General features: G+C 38.3%; 1 protein-coding gene across 1 annotated transcript in view; it reads right to left on the minus strand.

Moving 5' to 3' along the window:
- niban2a (niban apoptosis regulator 2a) overlaps window positions 1–26,696 on the minus strand; it is a 43,065-nt gene that overhangs the window by 15,621 nt on the left and 748 nt on the right. Inside the window, exons 2-5 of the mRNA XM_023270701.3 lie at window positions 19,414–19,544; window positions 15,537–15,665; window positions 15,348–15,453; window positions 13,068–13,235 (exon numbers count right to left, since the gene is read on the minus strand). Of these exons, the coding sequence (XP_023126469.1) occupies window positions 13,068–13,235; window positions 15,348–15,453; window positions 15,537–15,665; window positions 19,414–19,544 (534 nt within the window). The remainder of the gene's footprint in view (window positions 1–13,067; window positions 13,236–15,347; window positions 15,454–15,536; window positions 15,666–19,413; window positions 19,545–26,696) is intronic.

Consider the following 26,696-nt stretch of genomic DNA (forward strand, 5'->3'; position numbering starts at 1 on the left):
CTACAGGCCTTAACCCTTAGATGCACAAGTTGGTCAAAAATGACCCGATGAGGTTGTTTTCTTGCAATATCGAAAGTTTTTATCATTTCGTATTCCAGCTATTCCTCAAAAAACACGTTTTTGATATCATTCCATTAACAATTTTAAGTTTCCTTTTATACTTTTAGAGAAATTGTAATAGTGATAATATTATCACTGATAATATCATACAAGAGGTGATGCACAAACATAGAGGAAAAGAGTGGGAAAATGTCAAGAAAATGGATGTTGACGTTCTTCTACTGCTGTTCTGTGTAATAGCCTTCTTTTTATCAAAATCTTCCAAATCTTTTATAAAGTGAAAAATAGACATGTTTCAAACATGAAATCAATCTTGTGTAGACAAAAATATAATATAAACAAATATACAAATTATTATTCTTAACTAAAATGACAAAAATGGCTTAAAAACACACTGATTCTTTTACATTTTGACCCACTTATGGAAGAGTGCAGAGTTCAGTCACTCGTGCATCTAAGGGTTAGCTGTATGAAAACTCTGGATTCTGTAATTCTCCAAAGTTTTGACATTGTTGTGACCAACCTCCTGCCTGTGACCCGACTGTTCTGAATATTTTTTCCGTTTTGAGACAAATTCGACTTGAGGTGCCAAAAAATAAGACGACAGAAATAGAAAGCTTTCGTCTTCTGCAAATGCATGAATGTTTGGTTACGCACATCGCGCTCCGGCATCCAGAAATGGTGATTTTGCTGCATGTGAAGTGTGTCCTGAAACAACACCAAAGTGCATGTGAGTGTCCACGGAGCTGTGTTTGGTCTCTGGAAGTCTGTGACTCAGACGAGGCTGACAAAGACGGGAAGTTACCGAGGAACGAGGAGGGGGAAGCAGACAGGAAGCCGGCTCTGATCTCAGCTCTCCACGTCTGCTGGGTAGTCGCTTGTCTTGGCGCATGTTTGCATTGGAACTCGCCGGACGCCGAAGCTTGAAGTGCAGCGTGAAATTAATGGCACAGGAAGCAGCTCTGTAGGCAGCTGACCGGCCATCATGTGGAGGTTGAAAGTGTTTGTGACCAAGCAGTTTTTCCAGAAATAGAATTAATTTGGATGATTTCGCATGCTAGTTTTCTCTGTAAACCTACCAAGATAAAGCTAGACGATAATAAGCATGCACAGATATTTAATTATGTTGTACCTGATATTTACCGAGCTTAGAACAACACAAGAAGCTTCAGACACACAACTTGCAGTGCCTTGATCATCAACCTTGTTAACTCTTTTGCTGCTTTGCACAATCTGGAGCTACAACGACTAATCAATTAGTCATCAACTGCTAAATCGACCATCAAACATTTTGCTTGTCTTTTAATCAATCTAGAGTAAATCCTCTGATTCCAGCTTCTTAAATGTGAATATTTTCTGGTTTCTTTCCTCCTCTGTGACAGTAAACTCAGAAATCTTTGGATTGTGGACAAAAAAAGACATCTGAGGATGAATTCTTTGGCTCTGAATAATACAAATTGACATTTTTTTTTTAGCATTTTCTGACCCTTCATAGACCAAACAACTAATCGATTATTCGAAAAGACAATTAACAGATTATTCAATAATGGAATTTATTGCCCTGCTACAGTAACATGCAGCACATTGTCACGGTGAAATTGGTGATAGTCTAACTAATTAATTATTCCTCAACTGCTAAATTGATTGTCAACTATTTTGGTAGTCTTTTAATCGGTCTAGAGTAAATTCTCTGATTCCACCTTCTTAATTGTGAATATTTTCTGGTTTCTTTCCTCCTCTGCCTTCCACAAAGTGAGACACTTTGTGGAAGAGCTAACGGCGAACATCACAACTTAGTCTCTCTACAAGCTACCCCAAGAATAATTATAATAATAAATGTCAAAATTGGTATAAATTTTCACTCACTAACTAATCATTATCTGTTCAGTTTGAAGGTTTTAATTTTCAATTAATTCTTTGCTTGTGTTTGCAGCAAACATCTAGTGGCTTTTGCATCTTAAAGAACTTAAACTGTAGTTAAAACAGCAGTCTGCAATCATTACCGCAAATTGGAGGACTGGAAATCTCTTAAACTCCTGATGTTTTTGATTTTAACCCAGGTTTCCAGGCTTGTTGCAACAATAATAGGATCTCATAACACACAGATCTAATAGCTAATTTCCCCATTCATAACAACTGTACAGGGGGTGAATTTTGGTAAAACTCACCTGTTTAAATTGCATCAAGTCTTAAAGTTATGCATAATTACAGGATCGGTTGCTGTTATAGGACAGTCCGTGGTCCAGAGATGTTTGCACACCATTTAATCCTCATTAGGGTCACAGAGGGGCTGGAGTCTATCCCAACTGACTCAGGTGAAGGCAGGGGACACCCTAGACAGGTCACCAGTCTATCACAGGGCCACATACAGAGACAAACAATCACTCATTCACACCTACGGACAATTTAAGGCGCTTTTCCATTAGCACCTACTCGGCTCAACTCTGCTCGGTTTAGGTCATTTTCCATTACAATTTAGTACCACCTCATCGTGGGTTGTCGTCATAGCACGGCAGCCCCAAAGTCCCTTAAAGTTATTTGCGACACAAACGTAACACAACAATGTGGGACATGGAGGCGATGCTGCTTGGTCTGTTGCTTTTTGTCAGATTCAAAGTAAAAGAAGAGAGTCAGAGAAAGCTGAGGGCGGTGAGTCAAAACACTCAGGAGAACAGGAGAGTTTGGGAGGCGATACAGCAGCATCAAGCCGAAGACAAGAGGATATGAACTGGACAATGTATGAGGGTTAGCTAATACTAGTTCACTACAGTTGTCATACATCAGTCCCGTGAACAATCCTGTAATGGCTGCCATTTATCGCTATTAGGTTTTAAAATATGTATGCTGTGTAGTGTCGTCACTCCCTGTCCAATCAGTGGCCTGCACTCTGTAGACATCACATTATCGGCTCAACTCAGCTCACTTGGAACTCCGGGCGAATAGGTACTAAAATAGTACCAGGTACTACGTCCTAATGGAAAACCTCACAAACCGAGTCGAGTCAAGCCGAGTAGGTGCTAATAGAAAAACGCCATTAGAATCACCAGTTAACCTCAGCATGTTTTTGAACTGTGGGAGGAAGCTGGAAAACCTGCAGAAAACCCACGCGTGCACAGGGAGAACAGGCAGAAAGATCCTGGGAAGGCGGGGATGCAAACTGGGGATCGTCTAGCTGCAGGGCGACAGTGCTAACCACCAAGCCCACTGTGCAGCCCCCCGACTAGAAGCACCGCACAGGAAACCTATCTTAGATTAGAATCTCCTGTTGTGGGATTTTGCAGCAAAGTCAGACTGCAGAGATTCAAACTAATCCTAATTGGCCTGTAGAGGCCCCATAGCAACATATTTTTCATATTGTTTACTGGTGGCCTCATACTGATCTACAGCTTGGAGGTTAGTGCAACATTCAGCCTGGGTGGTTTAGTTCCCTCTCCACACAATGCAAAGCTCTTTCTTATTTATTGCACCCTACAAAATCTATTTACACAGTCTGCTGAGTTGACTCTGTTTAAACCTTAAAAAGCACATGATCCTAAAGACTTGAATCAATTACTGTAATCTTTTAAGGCACACATTAGCACCAGATCTGCAGCCTGAGAGTGAATTTTTTTAGTTTCTCAGTAGGTTTCCTCTCGGTGCCAACAGAAAAAGGAAAATATTTTTTGACAATCTGCCAGGCCAGTAAACCACGACACATTCTCCATGTGTCTGAACCACCTAGATCAAGGAGCAGATTGCAGTTTCTTTGCAGTGTGTGTGTGCTGCATATAAATAGCACATGTGGCAGCACTTACCACGGTCTTTTTATTTAAGGCATTTCCCTCCCTGCCTTTCTCACTGCGCTCCGGTCGGTGGGATTTTAGCAGCAGTCGGGGATGAGTTCACGGCCCGTAACATCCATGAATCTTTCCCTGGGAGTTTTTGTACGTTTGACCTTTCGGGTTGTCACGTTGATCTGACGAGACCTCGGCTTTAGGCTGGCCGCCGTCGTGCAGAAGCAGGTTTGAGACACGTCTTTTAAAGTGCTGCTCCTACTGACATGGATGAGTAGGATTCCCCATATGGTGCAGCCAAACCCACAGTACAATAAACACCCACTGAAACACACTGGCAGCTGCAGACATCACAAGCATTGCTGAGAAAGCCTTACCAAGGAATGCAAGTGTCTAGGAGCAATGAATGGGTGAATTTGTGGGATTATTTTCTGCATTGATGCTGTTTATTTCATGCAAACGGTGCCATAGAGTGAATTCTATAGCCTCCTGAGAAACACTGGAGCTGCAAACCATGCAGGATTTATCGTCTGAAAGTGCCCATCATAGGTCTCTTCTTGTGGAGTAGAATTAGTCTGAGGTCTGTGGATCAGAGCAGAGGGTTGGTGGCTGGTTTTAGAGCATGTGGGTGTGGAGAGTCGGCCGTGATTGATGGTTCTCTAGTGGGCCAGCCTTAGACTGTACAGCTGTGATGCTCTGCAGCCACCATCAGATTGGCCACTGGACAGCTGCAAAGCCTCAACTAACCATTAGTGCTGCTACTAGTAAGAATTACAATTATGAAATAATCTCCAAATTTGTAAAGTCTGAGTAATTTTTAAAGACCAAAAAAACCTACATTCTCTAATTCCAGCAGCTTAAATGCAATTTTTTTGTGGTTTCTTTCATCATCTGTGATAGTAAGGCTAAAATTTTTGGGTTGTGGATAAAACAGGACATTTGAGGACATCATCTTGGGCTTTGCAAAACACAAATTGCCATTTTTTTGTCATTATCAGATATTTCATAAACCCAACAACTAATTGATTCATTGAGAAAATAATTGACAGATTAATCAACATACTACAGCCAGTAAAAAATATTAAAGCTGATGCTGCCATATTGCTTTTTTGCCCCCCAAAAAAATGGCTATAATATTCTATGAACCATCTGATTTAACAATAAATGAATAATTTGAGGTTTACGTTCAAGTTACTTGTGAAATAAACCTAAACCACACTGTTATTATTACATAACCGGAGACTACTGAGTGTAATTTTAATTATTACAATACTATACTCATAAGGTTAATTATAGTGGTAGATCTGTGGTCGGTTGTATACATTAACTGTAGATTAAAGATGGATGTAGTCATGGTGATGCACAGCTCTTGGTTTCTGCACACCTTGAGTTTGGCGTTTGGCCATCAACCTATTTGATTTTGTAATGGTGGGACCTAAACCGTACCCTGTTTCATAGTCTATTTTACTCTACCACAGTTTACCAAATTAGTGTCGTTCTGTGTTGAGGGAGACTTGAAACTAGCGGTTGAGACCATAAATTCATTGGGAAAATGTTTGCTGAGGTAACACATGAAGGAAGAAGTCGACTAATTTTCTCATAGACTTCTATGCAATTAGGCTTCTTTTTGCAATCAAAGGAGTCACCCTTTGTTAGCCATTGGCCCACTTTTGGGACTGTACAACTTTATATCCAGTCTAGGGATTTACTGAAAGTGACGCAATCAGTCAGAATTTAAGTAAATTTAATGCATGTGGTTGGACAAAACAAGACATTTGAGCACTTGACTGAACACCTTAACTTTGCAGCTAGGTAATGAACATTTATTGCCATTGGCTGACATTTAAAAGACCAAATAATTACTGGATTATTCAGGAAAAGAACCTGCAGACTAACTCTTTCTTGCAGCTCTAAATAGCCCTACTATAGTTATGTGTAGTCACCGTTTTAGAATGCGATTAACAGTTGAAATGTTTTGGGAACGCATGGAGACAAAACATGCCCGATTACCAATTTCGTATGTATCTTTCTCCATTGTATTCTTGATATAGAATCTGTAATCACCTGCAGTATGTTAAAATGACTGTGAATCCACAGAAAAAAAACAGCTTTTGGTCTTCTATATCGCTATCTCCCATCACTAAAGCTAGTAATGTGAGACATTAAGGTTTTTGTTGGCCTTTTGGGCATGGTGACATATGCATGATCAGTTGAATTGCAGTAAATACAAAGAGTCTTTTTACCTTATTTGATGGAAATGTATGCATTTTTCTTGTTATTTCGGAAGAAAATAATCTAGTATGCTTGACTAAATTAAACCCCGATGAACAAAACCATCTCAATCTGAAAACATTTTCCTTTGGTTTTGCCTGAAGCCTCTTGGAGGGGTGACAGACATTATTCTATGCAGAAAATAACCTGAACATGCCTTTACCATTCAGTCTTTAGCAGAAAATTGGTCTGTAGAGTTTAACTCCTTGGTGTGAACATGTAAATCGACTGGTTAACCAATCAGATGTGCTTTGCTTCGTGTTTTGCAGTGCAGCGTGACATGGTCACCTGTTAACTGAGCTGATTAACGGGGCACTTTGCAAATCATCCTGTTAAGGTGATGCAAATACTTTAATTTAGAGCATTCTGAGGGTTAAAGCAACAAGAGCTTCAACGAGGATTCAAATAGGCCTTCGCTGTGTCAGTGTCAACATTTAACTTGTGGTTTTAACTTATCAAAGGCAGCTGAATAGTGTCTGTGTTCAGCTGTAGATCTGCTTTGCATGTAGCTTCTGTTCCCAATTAAGGCTCTGCAGCAGTTTCTGTACAGTGACTAACAGGCTTTGTGTGATTCAGAAGGGCTGAATTCAGGCGTAATTCCTCATCTAAGTGAGTGGACCCTCAGATTCTCCATCCTTACAACGTTTTACCATCTAGTCTGTTTTGAAATGCTTCCATGTACAGCAAGTGTGAGTACGTATGTCGGTATGTACTGCAGAGAGGTCAGGGGTCGGGTCATAAAACCATTCGTCACCCCCAGGAAACGTCGTTTTTACGAGTTCTGGTTTCCCTCAAAACACCCAGGTGACATTGCTGAGGTGACGCGGGCCGTGTCAACACAGGTCGAAAGCATGAATCCACACACAGAGCAATGTAGGTTACTTCTACTAGCCGTGGTGACATTAAAACAGCAAACGCCGGCTCTGTTCCTTGCAACATATTCCTGCAGCCCAACCTTTCAGCTGGAATGCACAACCTGGTCTTTTACTGAGCATGCCCAGACAGGTAGTGTTTGGGAGTACTGCTAGGCTGCATGCACAAAGCAGCTGAGTTTATTTTATAGTCAAATAAGTTGGAATGTGGCTTCTGTTTGTTATTCTATCATCAGATATCATCAGATACTAGTCGGTTTTTATGAATTGTATCTAAAACGAGCATGCACTGGATGTTCTGCAGCTTGTTTGGTTGAACAGAACGCCCCAAATTCACGCAGCACAGTTTGGTTGGCATGATAGCTGGTGAAGTGCAACACAAAAGGCCGAATCAGGTTGAGCAACTTTGTGATGAGCTCAGAGAGTGTTGTTTCGTGTTTAGCTGTATTATTCTTTATACACAATCATTTAGGCTGGGAATCGCTTTGGACAAACTACAGGTGATTTGCATCTTTCTGTAGCCACTGAGGGATTTAATGCAGCAAGCTTTATGATTGCAGTGTGCATAATATTCCACCTTAACACTCATTTAAGATGTAATTTACAGATCATTTAGCTTTCATGTGAGGAATACTAATGAAGCTTAAGAGGTCAAACAACACAAACAGCAATATAGACAGGAAGACAAGTATGCACAGTAAAAAACATAAAAATTATGGTCAGATCAGTAGGACTTTAGACATCGGTAGTGAGCGAACAATCCAATTCTTTTGGCCCAATATTGATACAGATTAATAGTAATCAAGCGGACTGATATAAGAAACTGATATACATTGGAGTAGAAGTTTAAAAAAAAAATCAGAACTTAGAATAACCCAAACTCCAGCTCAAAACTTTAATGAAAAGTCCTTGTTTATTTGTCTTTACCATGCTTTTTAACATTTACTCTTCAGTCTTGATTGGCCAATACTCATGACATGTAATCAATCAGATGGAGGTGTAGGCAGAACATTACTTGAGACTACAGAATGAACCACAGAACATTTTTTAAAATTGATTTTTTTTTCCAACAAAACTATAATATCAATAATGTAAAAAAAATGCTGAATATTGCTGTTGACAAATTGGTCAGGCCAATCATTGGTCAGCCCATTGTCTTTTGGTTGACTGGTTGGTGGAAATGTTCTCATTAAACAACAATTGGTGTGACTTTCATAAAGATAAAAGTAGTGCATCAACAGCCATCCAGGATTTATCCATTATGTTTTTGTTGGGAATAACAAAATACTCATCAACAGCCCCACACTTTCACAAGTTTGGACTGGTCTAACCTAAAGGAGACTGCTAGGTCTAGCTTGTGTAACGTTTATTTGGAGTCAACTTCAAACTAATTGACACCATTTCACAGAAGTTGCCTGTGTGGCTGCGTTTTGTTTGAACACATGACCAAAAAGTCAGCTGCAAACTCTGTAAACAGCAGTTTTCAAATCACAACTCGGCAGCCAAGCTGACGGTTCATCTAGAAGTAATACACTTCTAGATGAACTGCCAATTTTGGTGTTTAACACTTGAGATTTTGAGAGTAAATATGTCAAAACTGCCATATTTTGTCTATTAATGCTGATATAACAGCAAAAGCATACAGCGCCACTTTTGACAGCTCAAGCTCAAATGATAATGCGATGGGAATTGTCAAATGTTTCGCTCAGGACATGTGTTCCTGTTAGTGTAGTCGAGGATAAAGGCTTTAAGAAACTGACAAAAATTCTGCAACCTCTTTCAATATAAAATAACCCGATTAAAATGAGTTAATTTGCTGCAGATATGAACTTTTTATGTTTGTTTATAATTCATTTATGCTAATAAGGCTGGCAGAAAGAGTGGCATCAGTGTGATTCAATTTATTTAATTCATACGGATTTTTATGTCATAATCGAGGAGGAACCGATTCACACTTGGATTAAAAATGAAAGTCTTTATTGTTAGAATTTAGATTTGCACAAACTCCAACATAAAACTAAGTGTGATTTCATTTTTTTTTTTAGTTCATGGAGAGATAATGTGCTTGTAGATAATGTATTTGTAGTTTTTAAATAGTTTGAAGAGAAGGTCCTTTGGTTGACTGAGGCCCTTCAGCTAATGTAGAGACTTGTCTATCAAAGTATTAGAATGGTGGTGCTTTGGTACCAAAATGTCTAAGTTATTATTAGGATGTCATTTTTCTTTATAGTTGCGTGAAATAAGTTTATTTATAGACGGGGTACATTTAGGCGCTATAATGTAAAGCTAATGCCATGCTTAGAATATGTTAACTGTAATAGTACACTACCGTTCAAAAGTTTGGGGTCACCCAGACAATTTCACATTTTCCATGAAAACTCACACTTTCATCCATGTGCTAACATAACTGCACAAGAGTTTTCTAATCATCAGTTAGCCTTTCAACACCATTAGCTAACACAATGTAGCATTAGAACACAGGAGTGATGGTTGCTGGAAATGTTCCTCTGTACCCCTATGGAGATATTCCATTAAAAATCAGCTGTTTCCAGCTAGAATAGTCATTTACCACATTAACAATGTCTAGACTAGATTTCTGATTAATTTAATGTTATCTCCATTGAAAAAAACTGTTTTTCTTTCAAAAATAAGGACATTTCTAAGTGACTCCAAACTTTTGAACTGTAGTGTACACAGCAGAAGTATTTAAAACAATGTGTAAATTTCCTATTCAAAGTCCCTTTTTTTTCTCCTACAACAAATCTATTTCGAAATAAAGACTTTATATTTACTTATGATTCATATTCTGTTTCAGTATCTTTATACATAATCTTTGCTTGATCTAAACTCTGTGTCAACACCACCTGCCTTCTCAGCCAACAGAATTCAAACAAGCCGGATCATGTTCATTGCAGCAGCTAATTCTTTATCCCGGAATCTTTCCCACTTTGTGCTTTCTTTACAACTTCCCCACAGTCGCTGCTCGGTCTGATTCTCAGGTGAAGTACAGCGAACGCGAGTTCATACACGTGTGAAAATACCCCAAAACTATTATGTGACTCTCCTCGCACAAAAGCAGCAATCGGACTCCTTACTTTGCTCTGCAGAATTTTTATTTAATCACACCTGCAAATTAAAAGTTGCCGTATAATACGCAGTCAAACGACATCTGGAAGCAGGCCAGTTATCTACGCAACTGTATTCCTTCTACACAAAGACCAAAGATGACACTCACAGTTGTCCTGCCAAGTAAAAAGGTGCAGTATGACAACACATGAAAAAAATAGATTACATGATGTTTCCTCCATGTCTTTGCCTTGTATGTCTCCAAACAGTGACACGAGTCATGACAGCACAAGAAGCCTTAATAGGAGATCAAGAGTAGATCTCCACCCTGATTAAACAAACACCTTTAAATGTGGTATCAAATGGGGGGGAAATAAAGCACCTCAGTGTCCGACAGAATCACAAATAGTTAAATAATGATGGAGCAGTCAAACAAAAGCTGTGAAAATAATAATGTTTAAAAAAAGGAAGCAACAAAAGAGTTTAGTTTCAGTTGACATCACTCTGATTCATTCAGTTGAGTGACAAAGTCAAGTTCTGTCATGATGTTTAGGAATCTTACTGCAAATATTAAAGAAAGTGAAGGAATTAGGACTGTAATACATTAGATTAGTCTGCTGGTTTGATTGAATATTTGCTTTAAAATGCAATGTATCTCTGAGCCCAAAGTGTTGTCTTCAAAATGCATGTTTTATCCAACCAACTGCCCCAAAACTTATGTTGAATTGGGGATTATTTAAAACAACAAAAAGCAGCAAATTTTCACACCGTGGAGGCTGAAATCAGAAAATGTTTGATGTTTTTTGCTTTTGTAAGCAGTTCAGTTTCTTTTGATAGACTTATCAATTATTTGGCTAGTGATTTTTAGCACTAGAATGTGCTTTACGGTGGGATAATGTTTACTGCAACGGAGGAAATTGTAAAAATGAAGCCTGTTTTTAACAGTCTCAGCATCTTGAAAACCGCCTCTTGAGGATAATACAGTCGCCGTCAACTATTCCAGTGATGCACATTCATCTATCTGGACTGTAAAATATGCGACATGTGTTACTCGGATCCAACGACAACAGCGTGTCGCCCTGTAACCAAGTGCGAACTTTAACAAAAACAAATACACGGCATTCCTGCAGCATCTCACACTCGCACATCGTCCAACTAACTCGGATGGCATGTAAAGGCTTCACACTGTGACACACACCCTCATCTGAACTGCCAACAATGGTACAGAGGAAAGAGAAGCTCTAATTGTCTGGGGTGGAGCTCAGAAAAAGACTCTCTTAAGCTCCAGACAACTGAATTTATCAGGTTGTCTTTTACTCCCATCACATTATTCAGTAAATATTCCCATTAGCTCAACAGTGCTGCTGTTTCCTACTTGTACAGTACCTATAAAAAGTTTTCACCCCTTTAATGGCTTTTCAACATTGAGTCATGTTCAATTTAATTTGGCTTTTTCGGACATGAATTTTCAACAAAAAATGACTCATGTCAGATTGAAAGCAGACACCTACAAAGTAATGTCAATTTATTAAAAATATAAAACGTAAAATAAGCGATTGCGTAAGTATCCACCCTCTTTAATGTGACTCACCTAATTCAACACAGGTGCAGCCAATTGGTGCTAGAAGTTGCACATTTAGTGAAATGCGGATCAAGTGCAGCGTCTTTGAGCTTCTGGAAAAGCGCTTTATAAATAAAATTTATTATTATTATTATTATAAGTGCAAGTGACTGTAGTATGAAGATACCTGTGTCTGGAAGGTCCAGTCACTGGTGAATCAGTTTTACTGGATAATACTACACCACGAACACAAAAGAACACTTCAAGCAACCCCGTTACAAAATGATTGAAAAGCATAATTCAGGGGACCGTTACAAGAAAATGTCCAAGTCACTGGAGTACAGTTAAATCAGTCATTAAGATATTAAAGGCATATGATGTGAGTAAATCTGCCTAGAGCAGGTCATCCTCAACATTGACTGAGCATGAAAGAGGCTAGTGAGGGAGACCACCAAGACACCTATGACTCCTTTGCAGCTGAGTTTTGAGAGATCGTACATACAAGAACTGTTTCCTGTTTTTCACCAGTCAAAGCTTTTGGGAGAGTGACAAGAAGAAAGTCACGGTTGGAAAAAAGCTAGTTTTAAATCTAGACTACAGTTCACTAGAAGGTATGTGAGAGACTCTGAAATCAACTGGAAGAAGGTTCTTTAGTTTGGGACCAAAGTCTAGCTTTTTGGCCATCAGACTCGTTGCAGACACACTGCACACTAGCCCCAGCGTAAAGCATGGTGGTGACAGCATTCATAATGTGAAGTGTGGTGGTGGCAGCATCATAATGTGGGAATACCTCTGGGCACCACGCCCTAGAAGGCTTGTAAAGGTAGATCATAAAATGAATGCAGCAAAGTACAAGAACATCGTGCAGGATCTTAACGTAGTCTGTAAGAAAACTGCGACTTTGGATAAGATTTGTTTTCCATCAAGACAATGACCCGTAATATACAGCCAAAGCTACACAGAAATAGTCTAAAGATGTTAGGGTGAATGTTCTGGAGTGGCCGAGTCAGAGCCCAGACCTTGAACCAACTGAGAATTGAGATTTTCTGGACTTCAAAGAGGCTTTTCATAATATGATTTTCCATGCAACGTGACAGTTTTGCAAAGATGAATGGGATAAAATTGTAGTGTCCAGATGTAAAAGGCTGATTGAGACCTATTCAGAGTGTAACTGCAGCCAAAGGTGCATCTGCTAAATACAAACTTGAAGGCCATGAAAACTTATGAAATGACTTCTTTGACCTTTTGTATTTTTAACTAATTGACATTATTTGTAGAAATCTGGTTCTACTTTGACATTAAAGAGTCTTTTTTGTTCATTTCTGTCACAAAAGCCAAATTATATCAACCATGATTCAATGTTGAAAAGCAGCAAGAGGGAAAAATTCCAAGAGGTTGAACACTTCATTTTTTATAGGTTTTGCATGCAAGACTTTGTGTACTTCATTGTGTGTGCATTGTTACCATTGTTGCTGTGTCTGACACAGTCCTGCAGCACTGCATGCCACTTCTTATGCTCCTTCTCAGTCATCACACAGAAGTAATGGTGGTGGGCGTATGGATGCCACAGGATCAGAGGGAACTGAGTTGCACACTTGATGAACGGATGGTTGCCCACTTTGGCCTTGATACCTACAAGTCACATGAGAAACTAGATTTTAAAAGAGTTTAACAGACATTAACGGGAATGGAAAATATACACTGCTAATATGAACATTATACAACCTTTATTTAACTAAACTGCATTCTCTATCACAAATATGCTTCTAATCAACACATCTTTGCCATTTATTTCTTTCCTGTCACTTCTTTCCAGCCAATCAGTCGTATATTAGAAAGATTGGGAACCTGGTAACCCCAAAAAGTGAAGGAGAATCTTAAGATGTGTTGTGAAATGGTCATATTTCCACTTCAACTGTGTTATTTTTGCTAAACCCAACCAAACAGCGACTTTCATGAGCGGTTTCATGAAACTTGGTGGACAGATGGAACATTGACACAAGAAGTAACCTTCTGTTGGAGATCCAGACCACTTTCATTTTGCAATAGAAGGCATTGACCTTGATGGAAGATGTGCTCTCCAAATGCCCTTTTAGTTTACAAGGATGTTTACACAGTTTGTAACTTGGATTTTTTGTACTTATGCACCCAGAAGTTTCGTTTTCTGCCATGATGACACACTGATCGCTGAAGTGGTTCATTGGCTCAAAATTGTCTACCAAGGTCAATGCCCTACATCGCAAATTTGTCAAACTCTATATTTTTATATTCACAGTATATGTTCTGTATCGCTTTAATTCAAATGTTTTGAGATCATTCATTTGGGGAGTTTATTTAAACGCTGAATTAAAGCCCAACCAAGATTAGATATAGAGTCTATACCTACTCTACTGTATACCATAGACAGACTGCGTTCTATTAATGATGAACCATTTTCAGTTACATTACCATTCAAAAGTTTGGGGTCACTAAGAAAAACTTTTTTTCAGTGAAGATAACATTAAATGAATCAGAAATCCAGTCTAGACATTGTTAATGTAGTAAATGACTATTCTATCTGGAAACAGCTGATTTTTAATGGAATATCTCCATAGAGGTACAGAGGAACATTTCCAGCAACCATCACTCCTGTGTTCTAATGCTACATTGTGTTAGCTAATGGTGTTGAAAGGCTAATTGTTGATTAGAAACCCCTTGTACAATTATGTTAGCACATGAATGAAAGTGTGAGTTTTCATGGAAAACATGAAATTGTCTGGGTCACCCCAAACTTTTGAATGGTATGTACTTAACATTTTCTAACCACATGTCATTAGCTTTACATTTTAGCACCTGAATGTCTATAAATAAACTTATTTCACGTAACTATAAAGAAAAATGACATCCTAATAATAACTTAGACATTTTGGTACCAAAGCACCACCAGTGTAATACTTTGATAGACAAATCTCTACATTAGCTGAAGGGCCTCAGTCAACCAAAGGACCTCCTCTTTAAACTATGAAAAAACTAGGAAAGCTGCACATTATCTCTCCATGAACTTTCTGAAGTTTTATGTTGGAGTTTGTGAAAATCAAAATTCTGACAATAAAGACTTTCATTTTTAATCTAAGTGTGTATCGGTTCCTCCTTGATTATGACATTAAAATCTGTACGAATTAAATCACACCAGCTGCACTCTGCTAGCCTTATTAGCCTAAATTAATTATAAATAAGCACAAAAGTTAATATTTGCAGCAAATTAACTCATTCTTAATCGTTTCTGTCTGGGTGACCCCAAACTTTTGAACGGTAGTGTACGTTTTGTCAAACTCTATATATTCACAGTATACATTCTGTCTCGCATTAACTCCTTTTTTTTTTTCAACCACTCATTTGGAAAGTTTTTTTAAAACACCAAATTATTGTCCAACCTGAAGGTTAAATGGTGTATGAGTAGGTGTAGACTGACTGCATTCTATTAATGATGAACCCTTCTTAGTTATGTTTTGTCAAACTCTATATTTTTATATTTACAGTATACGTTCTGTATTGCTTCAGTTCCAATTTTTTTGATGTCATTCATTTTGAAAGAATGAATGACCTCAAAATGAATGCCCAACCAAAAGGTTTACTGGTGTAAGAGTAGGTATATGCAAACCACGTTCTTTAAATGATGAACCATTGTCAGTTACGATATGTCCTACTGAATATTTTCATTATTTACAGTATATATTCACTACTTCCTGTGTGTAGATTCCTGACCTGGCAGACTGTTATTAATCAGCTCCATGTACTCCTCCATTGAAGCCAGAGCTTTGTACCCGGCACAGTTGATGGTTACTTTAGGATGCAGCCCTCGATCATGTGCCTGTTAAATAGAAGGAAAACAGTTTTAAAACCTGCGTCCGAACTGAATCAGACAGCTGTTTAATCCAGTCAGAGCTCACTCACTGTTTTGCTCTCATAGAGGTTGATGTTGTAGCTGTTTGGCACCGATACGAAGCGATTCCTCCACTTCCGATTCTCCTCCAGGTACTGAAACAGATTCCCTGAGAAGATGGACCGACCTGCCAGAGGGTCCTGAAAAATCACACATCCAAGAGTAACGTTAGATTTAATACGTTTTCTATTAATGAGGCATTTGGGTTTTATTACCTCCACGAACATTTACACAGAGAGATCCCTCTTAACTATTCAAAAGAATTAGTGGGTATTTCCAAACATGCAGGGGTGGAGTTTTTTGTTTTTTTTTTAAACCCAGAAGTGTTTACAGAAGGATACACACCACCCACTTTGTTTTCAGATTTCCTGTCTTGGATAAAATAATCGCTGCTTCAAGAGCAAGAAAAGAACAACAGAGAGAGAGAGTTAGGAGTAGTAGAGCTGGAGCATATCGATGCTTTTATTATAACAGACTGGATGCTGTTTGTTTGATGCAAAATATAGAATTATTTTTGGTGCATGTGTGACGGATTACTGGGGAATTACTGTATGTCTGAGCATAATGCAGAATGCAAGCTAATAATAGAGATCAGGGATTGACTGATATGCTTTTATCGGTTGTTGTTTTGTTTGTTTTCAGGGCCAATGCCAACAATTGGTAGTCAAGAAAGATTAATAACCAATATTTGGGACCAGTATACTGTACATTAGAGCATTTAATAGCAGGGAACCAGTCATTCATGATGGCAATACATCATTAATAATGATTACTGAATATGTACAATACCAATAGAAGTAATGGTGTCAGACCGTCATGTGATGCTACGATTCTCCTCTGTTTGCTTTGAGATCGATTGATTGAACTAGACAGTTTGTTTCCTGATGTTACGTCTACTGTTCATCTCTGTTTTGTTATGCTTTTACTCTTCTGTCACTTTAATTGCCCACTAAGGTCCATATCATAAAGCCTTATTAGTAAAAATTGCTTTCTAGACTCAGGTTTCAGTTTCAGGGTAATCTGTGGCTCCTACCTAACTTAGCCGCTAGCCGTTAGCGTAGCCTTAGCCACTATGAAAGTAGCTAATTTCCTGATTTATTACTTTTTTACGTGCTTCTTGTTTAGTTTCTTTCATGTATCTATCAGTTAGAGCATATTGCTAAAGTTTATCCAACTTTACAAAGATGCTACGATACTCCATATAGTGTTTGCTGTGGGCCTAACAGTTAGCCTCCTAGCGTTAGCGTAGCCTTAGCCACCATGAAAGTAACTAATTTCCTGATTTGTTACTTTTGTCCGTGCTTCTTGTTTAGTTTCTGTCATGTATCTATTAGTTAGAGCATATTGCCAAAGTTTATCCAACTTTACGAAGATACTGCGATACTCCATATAGTGTTCGCTGTGGGCCTAACAGTTAGCCTCCTGGCGTTAGCATTGGCCTTAGCTTAGCGCTGTTAGCACGGTAAGTTCCAGCTGCACTGGCATCAACAGTGGATTTGTCAGGCATTTTAAACAGGGAAAGTGGATGTGATTGTGTAGAATCATGGTCTTCATAGCAACTGCATCAGTAACCACTACTCGTCTGTCCCTGTCTGTAAACAGTAGCTTTTATTGTTGATTGGCTGTTGTTCTTTAAAGTGTAATTAGTCAAATAGAGCTGTGGGTGGGGCATTGTTTGAGACTACAAACCGAGAGTCAGCTGCATGAGAACCAAAGCAGCGCTTTTTAAAATTTTTGATAATAGGCAAAATAAAATAGCAATACAGATAATCTGAAATGAACTGCACAGTGGCTTGGTGGTTAGCACTTTCACCTTGCAGCTAGGATATCCCTGGTTTGCGTCCCCGCCTTCCCGGGATCTTTCTGTACAGAGTTTTCATGTTCTCCCTGTGCATGCGTGGGTTTTCTCTGGGTACTCTATCTTCCTCCCACAGTCCAAAAACATGCTGAGGTTAATTGGTAACTCTAAATTGTCCGTAGGTGTGAATGTGAGTGTGATTGTTTGTCTGTATATGTAGCTCTGCGACAGACTGGCGACCTGCCTTCACCCTAAGTCAGCTGGGATAGACTGAAGCCCACCCGTGACCCTTGTGAGGATTATATGGTGTATAGATAATGGGTGGGTGGATGGATAATTGAAAAAATGCAGAATATGGGCCCCAATAAGAGGTCCATCCCGAGTACAGGCTATTTTTTGATGTCACAGATTTTCATAAAAATTTAACCAGTTCTTCTCACATGGAGGAATATGATCAGTGTTTTTGTCTACGGTATCTGTCGAATATCATGAAAATTTGTGAAGAGATGGAAGATTGGCACAAGAAGAAACCATTACAATCTGATGCAGATCCAGACTGCTTTCATTTTGCAACAGAGGGCATTGACCTTGATGGATTGATGCGCTCTCCAAGTGGTCTTTTAGTTTATAAGGATGTTTAAACAGCTTGTCACTTGGATTTTATGTACTTATGCACCCAGAAGTTTGGTTTTCTGCTTTGAGAACACACTGATCACCACACAAGTGTTTCATCAGCTCCAAATTCTCCACCAAGGTCAATGTTCTACACCACAATTTTAACAAAAGTGGTCCAAAAGTGAATGAATTCTTCCTGTGCATATCGTCTAATTCTCCACCAAGTTTCATGATATTCTGCTCGGTAGTAGTTGTGTAATTTTACAAACAAGCAGCACTGATGATGGAATTTTCTTCTATTGACATTTACTCCAATATTTTAATCAATTACGTAAACATTTGAGGTCGAAAAAAAGACTATTTGTTGTGTTTGCAGTGTCGGTTCACATATAAATAACTTCTAATTTGTGCCACAAACAGCATAAGCAGCTGTCCTTCACATGGAGCCCAGAGTAGATGAACTGCAGTGACAGAAACAGCGTCTCTGCTCATGTGTGAAATGTGCTCTACTTTCCCTCCGGTGGACAAAAAGTGTGACCCTCGGTGCATTCAGAGCCCAAAAAAAGGATGCGACGAGCGTAGAAACCAGTGAGAGGTAACGTGTTCGGTAAAGTTCTGGTACATGGACCAGGAGGATGACCTCAATCATCCATTGTGTGGAACACGAAGCCTAACAAAGCCCACATTGATGCAGGGTTGTAGTTTGCAAAATACCATTTCTCTCCAAAGTAACGGTCTGAATTTGTTCGTCTCAAATGCGAGAAACATACAAAGATGACAGGAAGAAAGCTGAAGCGATGCTGTTTAATTAAATTATATGTTGAATAGAGAATTTTGATCATTAGAACCATTTTTTTCAGGAAAATCCCAATTCCTGTATGAAAATAACTGTTCTATAGGAGCAAAAATTATAAATTTGGACACAACAACTAGGTTTTTATTTCTGTTTTTCCATTTTTCCCAATAATATTGCTAAAATCAAATCATGTCAATTGAAAAACTGAAAAAAGCAACCTGATTAGAGATGCTACTCCAAGTTAGTCAAGCTTTTTAGGAAGAAAAATCAAAGGAAAAGCAGTAAAGTTTCATTTAAACTGTCCATGTTGTGGTTTTATGTGCAGTTTTCCAATATAATAATCATACTAAAATTTCAGTTTTACTTCCAAATATAGTGGTTTAGATCATTTGGATGACCTGTTTATTGAAAACCCTCATCATTTGGCGTCACTAATACACCCCATGTTAACCGATATAATTGTAAATGATGGCTAAACCCCCCAAGATATGACCAAAGCTTTGATATACCACAATTATTCTTTAATTTTCTGTTCCACGTGGCTCTAAAACACTACAGTGACAGAAGATGAGGCTGAAATCCAGTCTTAGGTGGTGGCAGAATACTTTCTTTGTGTCGATTGTGTTCCAGTGAACAGGTTTTGAGCGTCTCTTTTCAAAAACAGACTCGGTGAACTCGCCTTTCTGTGAAGCAGCTGCGACTGCGTTCCTCCTCCTCCTTCGATCTCGTAGCGAACGCTGTTGAACAGAGCCACGGCATACTGCTGCTCGTACACATCGCCGAACTCTTTCATCGCGTCTCTGGTCCTAGCTGCAGGAGAAAAAAAACAGACACGAGAAATCGGGAAACTTTAGCACTACTGTACGATTAACACAAGCGGTATCACATTTCTGTATCACATTTCATAGAAACAGTAGAGGGAAGAAAGTAACTTTAGACCTTTAAAAGTAAAACACGGAAGATGCCGAGCTTTGAAAGTCATTTTACACAGTCAGGAGACAACAAATCAAGCTGTTTTTATTAGATTTGGACAAGACAGACTTAGTCACATAAATATTTATTAAGTATTAACTGAATGCAGATGGAGAGCTGCAGTTTTCTTTCTAATCTGCTATCAGCTCTTTATCAAAACTAGCACATAATAAAATTTAAAATGCACATTTGCAATAGTCATTCTGCTGCAGCGCTCTTCAAAGACACTTTTTTATTATGTGTCTTTAGTAAAATTGAACTAGTTCAAGTCTAACTGTAGTCGAAATGCATTTCAATAGATTTAATTTGGTTCTCAATTGAATTATGATGCAAGACTTTTGAATATTTTTGACTGTAAGATGTCATTTTTTTCACCTTGCTGCAGCACTTTATTAAGACTCTATGAAATATTCCAATTTAACACTCCTTTTTGTCACAACTGCACACTGTATCAAAAGAAAATATTCCGTGTCATACACATTTCAACCACACATTTATTTAATTTGAGTGTTTGGATGTCATGCAAAAGCTGATGTGACTCTTCTATTCTTTAAATATAAAGCAAACACTTTACTAGCTTTATGTTTTTGTCAGTTCTGATGTAGAGAGAAAAGGCAGAATCTCTTCCTGGATCTCTCTCAAGGAGTGACAGCTTATTTATAGCGCGGCAGCAAACACAAAACTCTCCTTCCGTTGGCTCGTCTGTAAGTTTTCGACAAGTATAACCTCTTCCCGACCTTATGAAGGAACTCCAAGTCTGTGTTCCACATGTTGAGAAAAGAGCTTCCCCAGACTGGACTTCATTCCTCTTAAGTGGCTGACATCTCTATTTGTGTTCTGAGCTGGAAGCTGTGGTCAGTTTTAAGGTTATTCCATCTCAAATCGTCAGATATTTTTATCTTGAAACCTTTGTTTATCATTAACTATGGATATTTAAAATGAGATCTGCAGAAGTTTAGCTTGATGTGTTCAATACTTTCCTGAAAAATTGCCCCATTGACCCACTTTTGGGGTGTTTTCTCACACAATTTTGAAGCTGTTTGAGCAGCAATATCTCAGGAACTATTAAAGATAAGAACCTGAAGTTTCAACTGTTATTTCTCACCATGACATTGATTCAGAATCTGAAATATTTGACCATTTTGAAACTCGAGAGCTCTTTTCTACTGGGATTTGATTAACTAGCATTCAATTTGTTTTTGTGGTATCGCTTGTCACCTGCTGAGTCAGTTATGAAAGTTCAATGAAAATGGCTTTTTTTCAGTTTGGTAATGAAGTATTTCTTATTAAAAGTATTCTGTATGTTTAAGTTTGTATTATTGTGACATGTAGCTGCATATGGTTTAATAAATATCACTAGTTGACGTCTATATAATCTTTTTTTTTTTTTTGTTAATGTGACCTCCAAGATGGGACTTTTCATGACCACTTAAATTGTTTGTCACATTTCAATTCATCCTTAATCAGAGGTTATTTGATCTATATGTCCAAAGTTGCAGATTCTGAATCAATAGCCTGATGAGAAATAACAGTGAAAACTTCAGGTTCATATCTTTAATAGTTATCAAGATACTGTTGCTCAAACAGCTTGAAAACTGTGAGAATAAGCACACTAAAAATGGGTCAACATCATGACTTCACATTATGTTGCTGCCACCACCGTGCTTCACATTATGTTGCTGCCACCACCATGCTTCATGCTGGGGATAATATGCAGTGTTTGGTGTCCGCAATCTAGTCTGAGGGCAATTTTTCAGAAAGTAAGTAGTAAATCACATCTTGAAATGGGTCAACAGTCAGTTTACAAAAAACATTTATCTCGGAAAATGTTTGATATATCAGTCTAAAATGTCACAGATATCTTTATAAATATCTATATTTTATGGTATAAAATTGTCCAACAAATCAGAGATAGCTGAGCAGAAATTTCATTGAAAATGTGATGATTTGAGATGTAATGACCCGTAAACATTTAGTTTTAGTTAATAATTGATTCTATATAAATGATAAAAGATGACCGTTAAGTTTCTGTTCACATGAGCTAAATAAGACCTTGAAGACACCATCATTGGTTCCATTCTTCACTATTTTAAGACAGAATAATGTAAATAATTGTTAGCTGCAGTAGAGTGAAACTAGAACTTGTCTGTTAAGTTGAATCATTACTTTTCAGTATTTTTTTCGTAACAGTTCTAATAAAGAGTATAAGACAAAATATTGATACAGCAATGTATGATATGGCTTCATCTTCAATATTTAAGCAACAAAATGGTGCCAAATATTTTAATTGACTATAAACTGATTCCCATAATCAATTTGACCTCTGAGTCATTTATGGAATCAGTGAGTTAATTAATTGAGTTGACACGTTTAATAATTATTAATAACGCTAATAAACACACATAATGACACAGATTTTTTTGCCCTTTTAGAGAGACATGGTGATTTATTGTAGTCTAGAGTACCAGAATCGCTGTGTGTGTTATTATTGGCTCCAACCCCTAATTGATAACCCAACAACCTACTGGATCTTTTCCCACGTTTTAGTCACTGGAACAGAATCAATCTACGCACTGATCGGTGTGTTTGGCTCGGTCAGTAGCAGACGTCCTCGACTATGATCTGTTTATGGAAGGAACGACACAGGAAGGAGGGAAACCGGCCTGCAGAGGGAGAGCAGGAAGGAAAGAGCTGACAGGACGGGATAGACGGAGAATGTGGAGGAGACGCAGGACGTTATTAAAAACACCAGGTCACTCTGGGATGAGATGGGAGGGAAGGTTAGAGGACTGAACGACCGTGAAGCTGCTGAATCAGCTGGAACAAATGCAACTATTGCACACTGTTGAGCTGCACACGTTGGTTGTGGATGTCCTGGCAGATCTGGATTTGTTCTTTGAATAGTTGCTTTTTGTGATTTTCTTTAGCATCTCTTTCCCTATGGGTTCATCAGACAGAATTCTGATCTCTGTGAAGCTGAAATGCTGCCTTTAACCAGACTTCAGTGCATCATTTGAATGTTTTGTTTGATTTTTGGCTTTGGAGTAGTTTAAAAACAATCCTTTGGATAGAAACCATCTCTGTCTTGTGTAAATTTCCACCAGATACAGCAGATTTCTGGTTAATTTGGCCTCCATTCCTAACGTGTTGGTACTTTCCACTGGTCATCCTGCTCTGCCAAAGTCAGCAAACTGGGAAACTGGAAATGGACTTTTCAGCACTTGGAAATTAGAATTGGGCGGGAAAAAGAGACCACATCATAAAGCACTTATTCCTCTGTTTCAACCTGTAGAGACATGCCAGACTGCCCCCTTCTCCCAATCACGTCTTTGATATTTTCTTTTCCCTTTTGTTGTACAAGATCTGTAGAGACTCCACGCTGACTTGCAAATACTTGACATTTCTGATCCCCTAACCTGCTATTAGCTCAATTACAGATCTATGCCATTTTGTGAACTTCTGTTTCATTCTTCCACTGAGTTCCTTGTCTTTAGAATGACTAATAACTGGATATTTACTAGTTATTGCAAAATCTGTCTATAAAATATGTGTAACTAGATACCAGAGCAGACACGCTAATTCATACATGGGAGAACTAATGCAGAAGTGGGACTGTTGTCTCCTGAAAGTAATAAAATCAACAAATTCTTACTCTTAACTCATCACATATGGATGCTTGGACAAAACCCTTTGACGTAAATTATAAACACATTGGGTCTCTTTTGAGTATAATTTCTTGTTGGTGGTTTAGGTAGTAAAAAAAATGAAAAAAGAGGACTGGATGGCAATATAAGTGAAATGTGGGAATTTCATCCAGGATACTCTGGTTTGTTTCCGATGTGGTTCCGAGATTCCTTTTGCAATCAATCACTCAATATTCAGGGTTTTTTGTACTGTTGTGTTTTGGTTAAGTTTTGACACCAAAACTACTGTAAGTTTAGGAAAACGTCATGATTTAGGTTGAAACAAATCCTTTCACAACATTAACCACATTACAAGGTGAATTTCTCGCTTCTGCAACAGCCTCTCCCTCCCTTTCTTGGTTACCACGATGACAATGAAAGTCCTGTAACACCTAATATATGATTCATTGTCTGAAAATGAGCAACAGTGACGATGACACCAGCAGAAAACTGTGGTCCAATGACATCAGTTTCAAACGCTGAAGGAACATCAATACAAGTCCTGCTTATTGAAAATAATACAAAATGGGCGCGTTTGACAGTCGTGACGACGCATTTGTTTAAAATACTCTCGCGTGATTAAACAACAAGCTACAACTAGCAAAGCAGAGTTGGGGTTATGATAGAATTTGAGGCCAGAACAACTGAAAAGTGCGTTGAAAGCCACATATACAAGCAAAAGCAGCTTAAAGTACCATTAAATACATAAAATCTGCCAAATCTAGAATAAATTATGCAGAAAAAGATGCTAGTCGAGGTTCTGTCAAGGTGCGAAAAGAACCAAATATTCAGTTTGAGGTCATTTTTTTGTGATGGAGGTGAAGACAAAGGTGGCGTATCTTCTAAGAAAGTTGCAAGGTTTCACATTAGAAGATCTGGTGCGGCACCAAGTGTTGGTGTGCTCGTGTAGTGTTGTGGATGTAGCAACGGTCAATTTAAAATTCTGCTAAAATATTAATTTTCAGTCTGTTTTGGTGCAGTGTTGGTCAAATTGGCTTTCTTGGGGTCTATAATGTGAATAACACCTTCTAAAACTCAATATGTATTTTTGAGTGAGACTAGAACAGTCAGTCCATGCTAGAGGCTCTGTGATGCTGCGCTTTGACATTTTAGCGCGTTGAGCTAAATGCTAACATGCTGATATTTCGCGGGTGTAACCTTTAACAGTTTCATCCTCTGGGGATCTTGAATATCTGTACCTAATTTACTGGCAGTGCTTTATGTAGCTGTTGAGGGAAATATCTAGAAACCAAAAATGTGAATCTTGTTGCATTTCATTCATTGATTCCAGAGATTCAAGAGTTTTTGTCACAATGCTCATACAGAATGTGCAGTAAAACTTAGTGACTTTTCTCAAGGCTGTGCAATAACAAGACATCAGAAAAAAAGTCCAATGTCACAAGTAATAAGGAAGTTGAGCTTTTAATCCTAAAGTGATCAGGCACTACTTTGTCTTTGTATTTATCAGGAAATGTGGATAAAATAGCAGTTTAAGCTATTCAGAAAGACTGCTGTTTCTTTCAGTTAAAACTAATCCATGGAGAAACAAGCTGCGACGTCTTCCCTCTCTATACCAAAAACAGTTAAAAAAATAAAAAATTGGTTGCACTATACACCATTGTGGTTTGTGTTTTTTATGTGTTGAAGTGTTTGCTGCACATTCTGCACGTTGCCCGTCTGTTGTGTTACGGCTGATGAGGGAGGAGGCGGTTTTATTGGAACATGCTTAGACAGCGAGGATGGAGTAATCACCCTGTTGGGGAGTTACGCACTCAAAGACTCCTGATGCAGAAACGCTGACTGAATGTCACACGTACAGAAAGGACACACCCACTGCAGACTCACAGCGGGACGCTAACGCTAGCTCGTGCTACAAATAACTACTGTAATAGTCCGGGAGCCGAGATGGCCTACCATGCACCAACAAAATGCCACTTCATTTTTTTTAACCTTTATGATGTCTTAAATGAGACTTTGAGTGGTAACAGTAAAATAACTCATTCCCACTATAACTTTTAACGCTATTTTTTACCGTAAAGGACATGATGTCGGCTCGTACCTGCTTGCATACCTGTAAAAAAGCCGGAGAAAGATCTGCAGAGAGTCGACACAAAGGGAAGGCGTGTGAGAGCCAGACAGCAGCTTTAGTTATTAACCCCGTGACATGTTTCTACCTGCTTTACTTCAGAAGCTTCATGATCTTCTCTCTGACTGAGTGAATCTTTCTCTCAGCATGCTCAGAAACACCGTTTTAGGTTTTCTTGCAGAAAATGTGTGTGCAGCTTTTCGCAATGATAACATTCTTGCAATGCATCAGATTGGCTTCATCACTTCTGATAAGACATTTAGATGCAGGGATTGGATAAAATATCAATATGCAATATATTGTATTGCAATACAGTTTAGATTTACTTGTGCTAAATAGTGATATTTCTTCACTACAGGTACCCTACATGGTTTTACATTAATAATTTGACTTAACAGAGCCGCTCGTGGTTAAATGAATGAAGCTAAAATGAACAAAAGTTAAACAAAATGCAGTGAGCAAAAAGCTTAGATTGGTAAAATTGGTGGACAGCAGGGGAAAGTAAATTAGTTCATTTTTGTCCTTCAGACACAGATATTTGGTGTACATGAGATTATTTATGTATCGTAGGATCACATGATGCTACCCGAGCCAGAATGAAACTCATGGGATGCATCTGAAAACTCCAGAATGCCAGTAAATGGAGAATATTTTGTCTTGCATCTGTTCGAAAGGCTGAAAATGAACTCTAATATGACATGCATGTAAATATGTCTTGGTTTATTTTGCCCTGGCTTTACCAAAAATGGCATCAAATGCAGGCAAAGTCATTGCACTGCTGTTTTAATGAAGCATAAATAGATTTGAAACATATTTTTTTAAATGATTAGTCTATTACCTGTGGATAAAAAGCTGTGAAAAGTTATAATCAGTTTTCCCAGTTTGATGTTGAAATTTCTTGGCTTCACAATACTTGTTTTGTCCGATTAATGAAGTATTATTACATTTAAAATAGCATAAAACTGAGAAAAAGCAACAAATTCTCATGTTTGAGAAGACAGATTTGACATTTATCTTTCGTAAGTGACTCGAATGCTTATTACTACTACTAACTACTGCTACAAAAGGCAGCTTCTAACAGTGCAGTTCTTAGTTTTTTAACAGTTTCTTAGTGTATTTCTGTCTGGTTCCCAAAAAGCATCAGCATCAAACCAAACGAGCGTCTGGAGCTCAAGAACACAATCTCTGGTTTCATCACGCGAGAACGTCTGGCAGCACACA

Source organism: Amphiprion ocellaris, chromosome 17, assembly GCF_022539595.1.
Source record: "Amphiprion ocellaris isolate individual 3 ecotype Okinawa chromosome 17, ASM2253959v1, whole genome shotgun sequence".
NCBI lineage: Eukaryota > Metazoa > Chordata > Actinopteri > Pomacentridae > Amphiprion > Amphiprion ocellaris.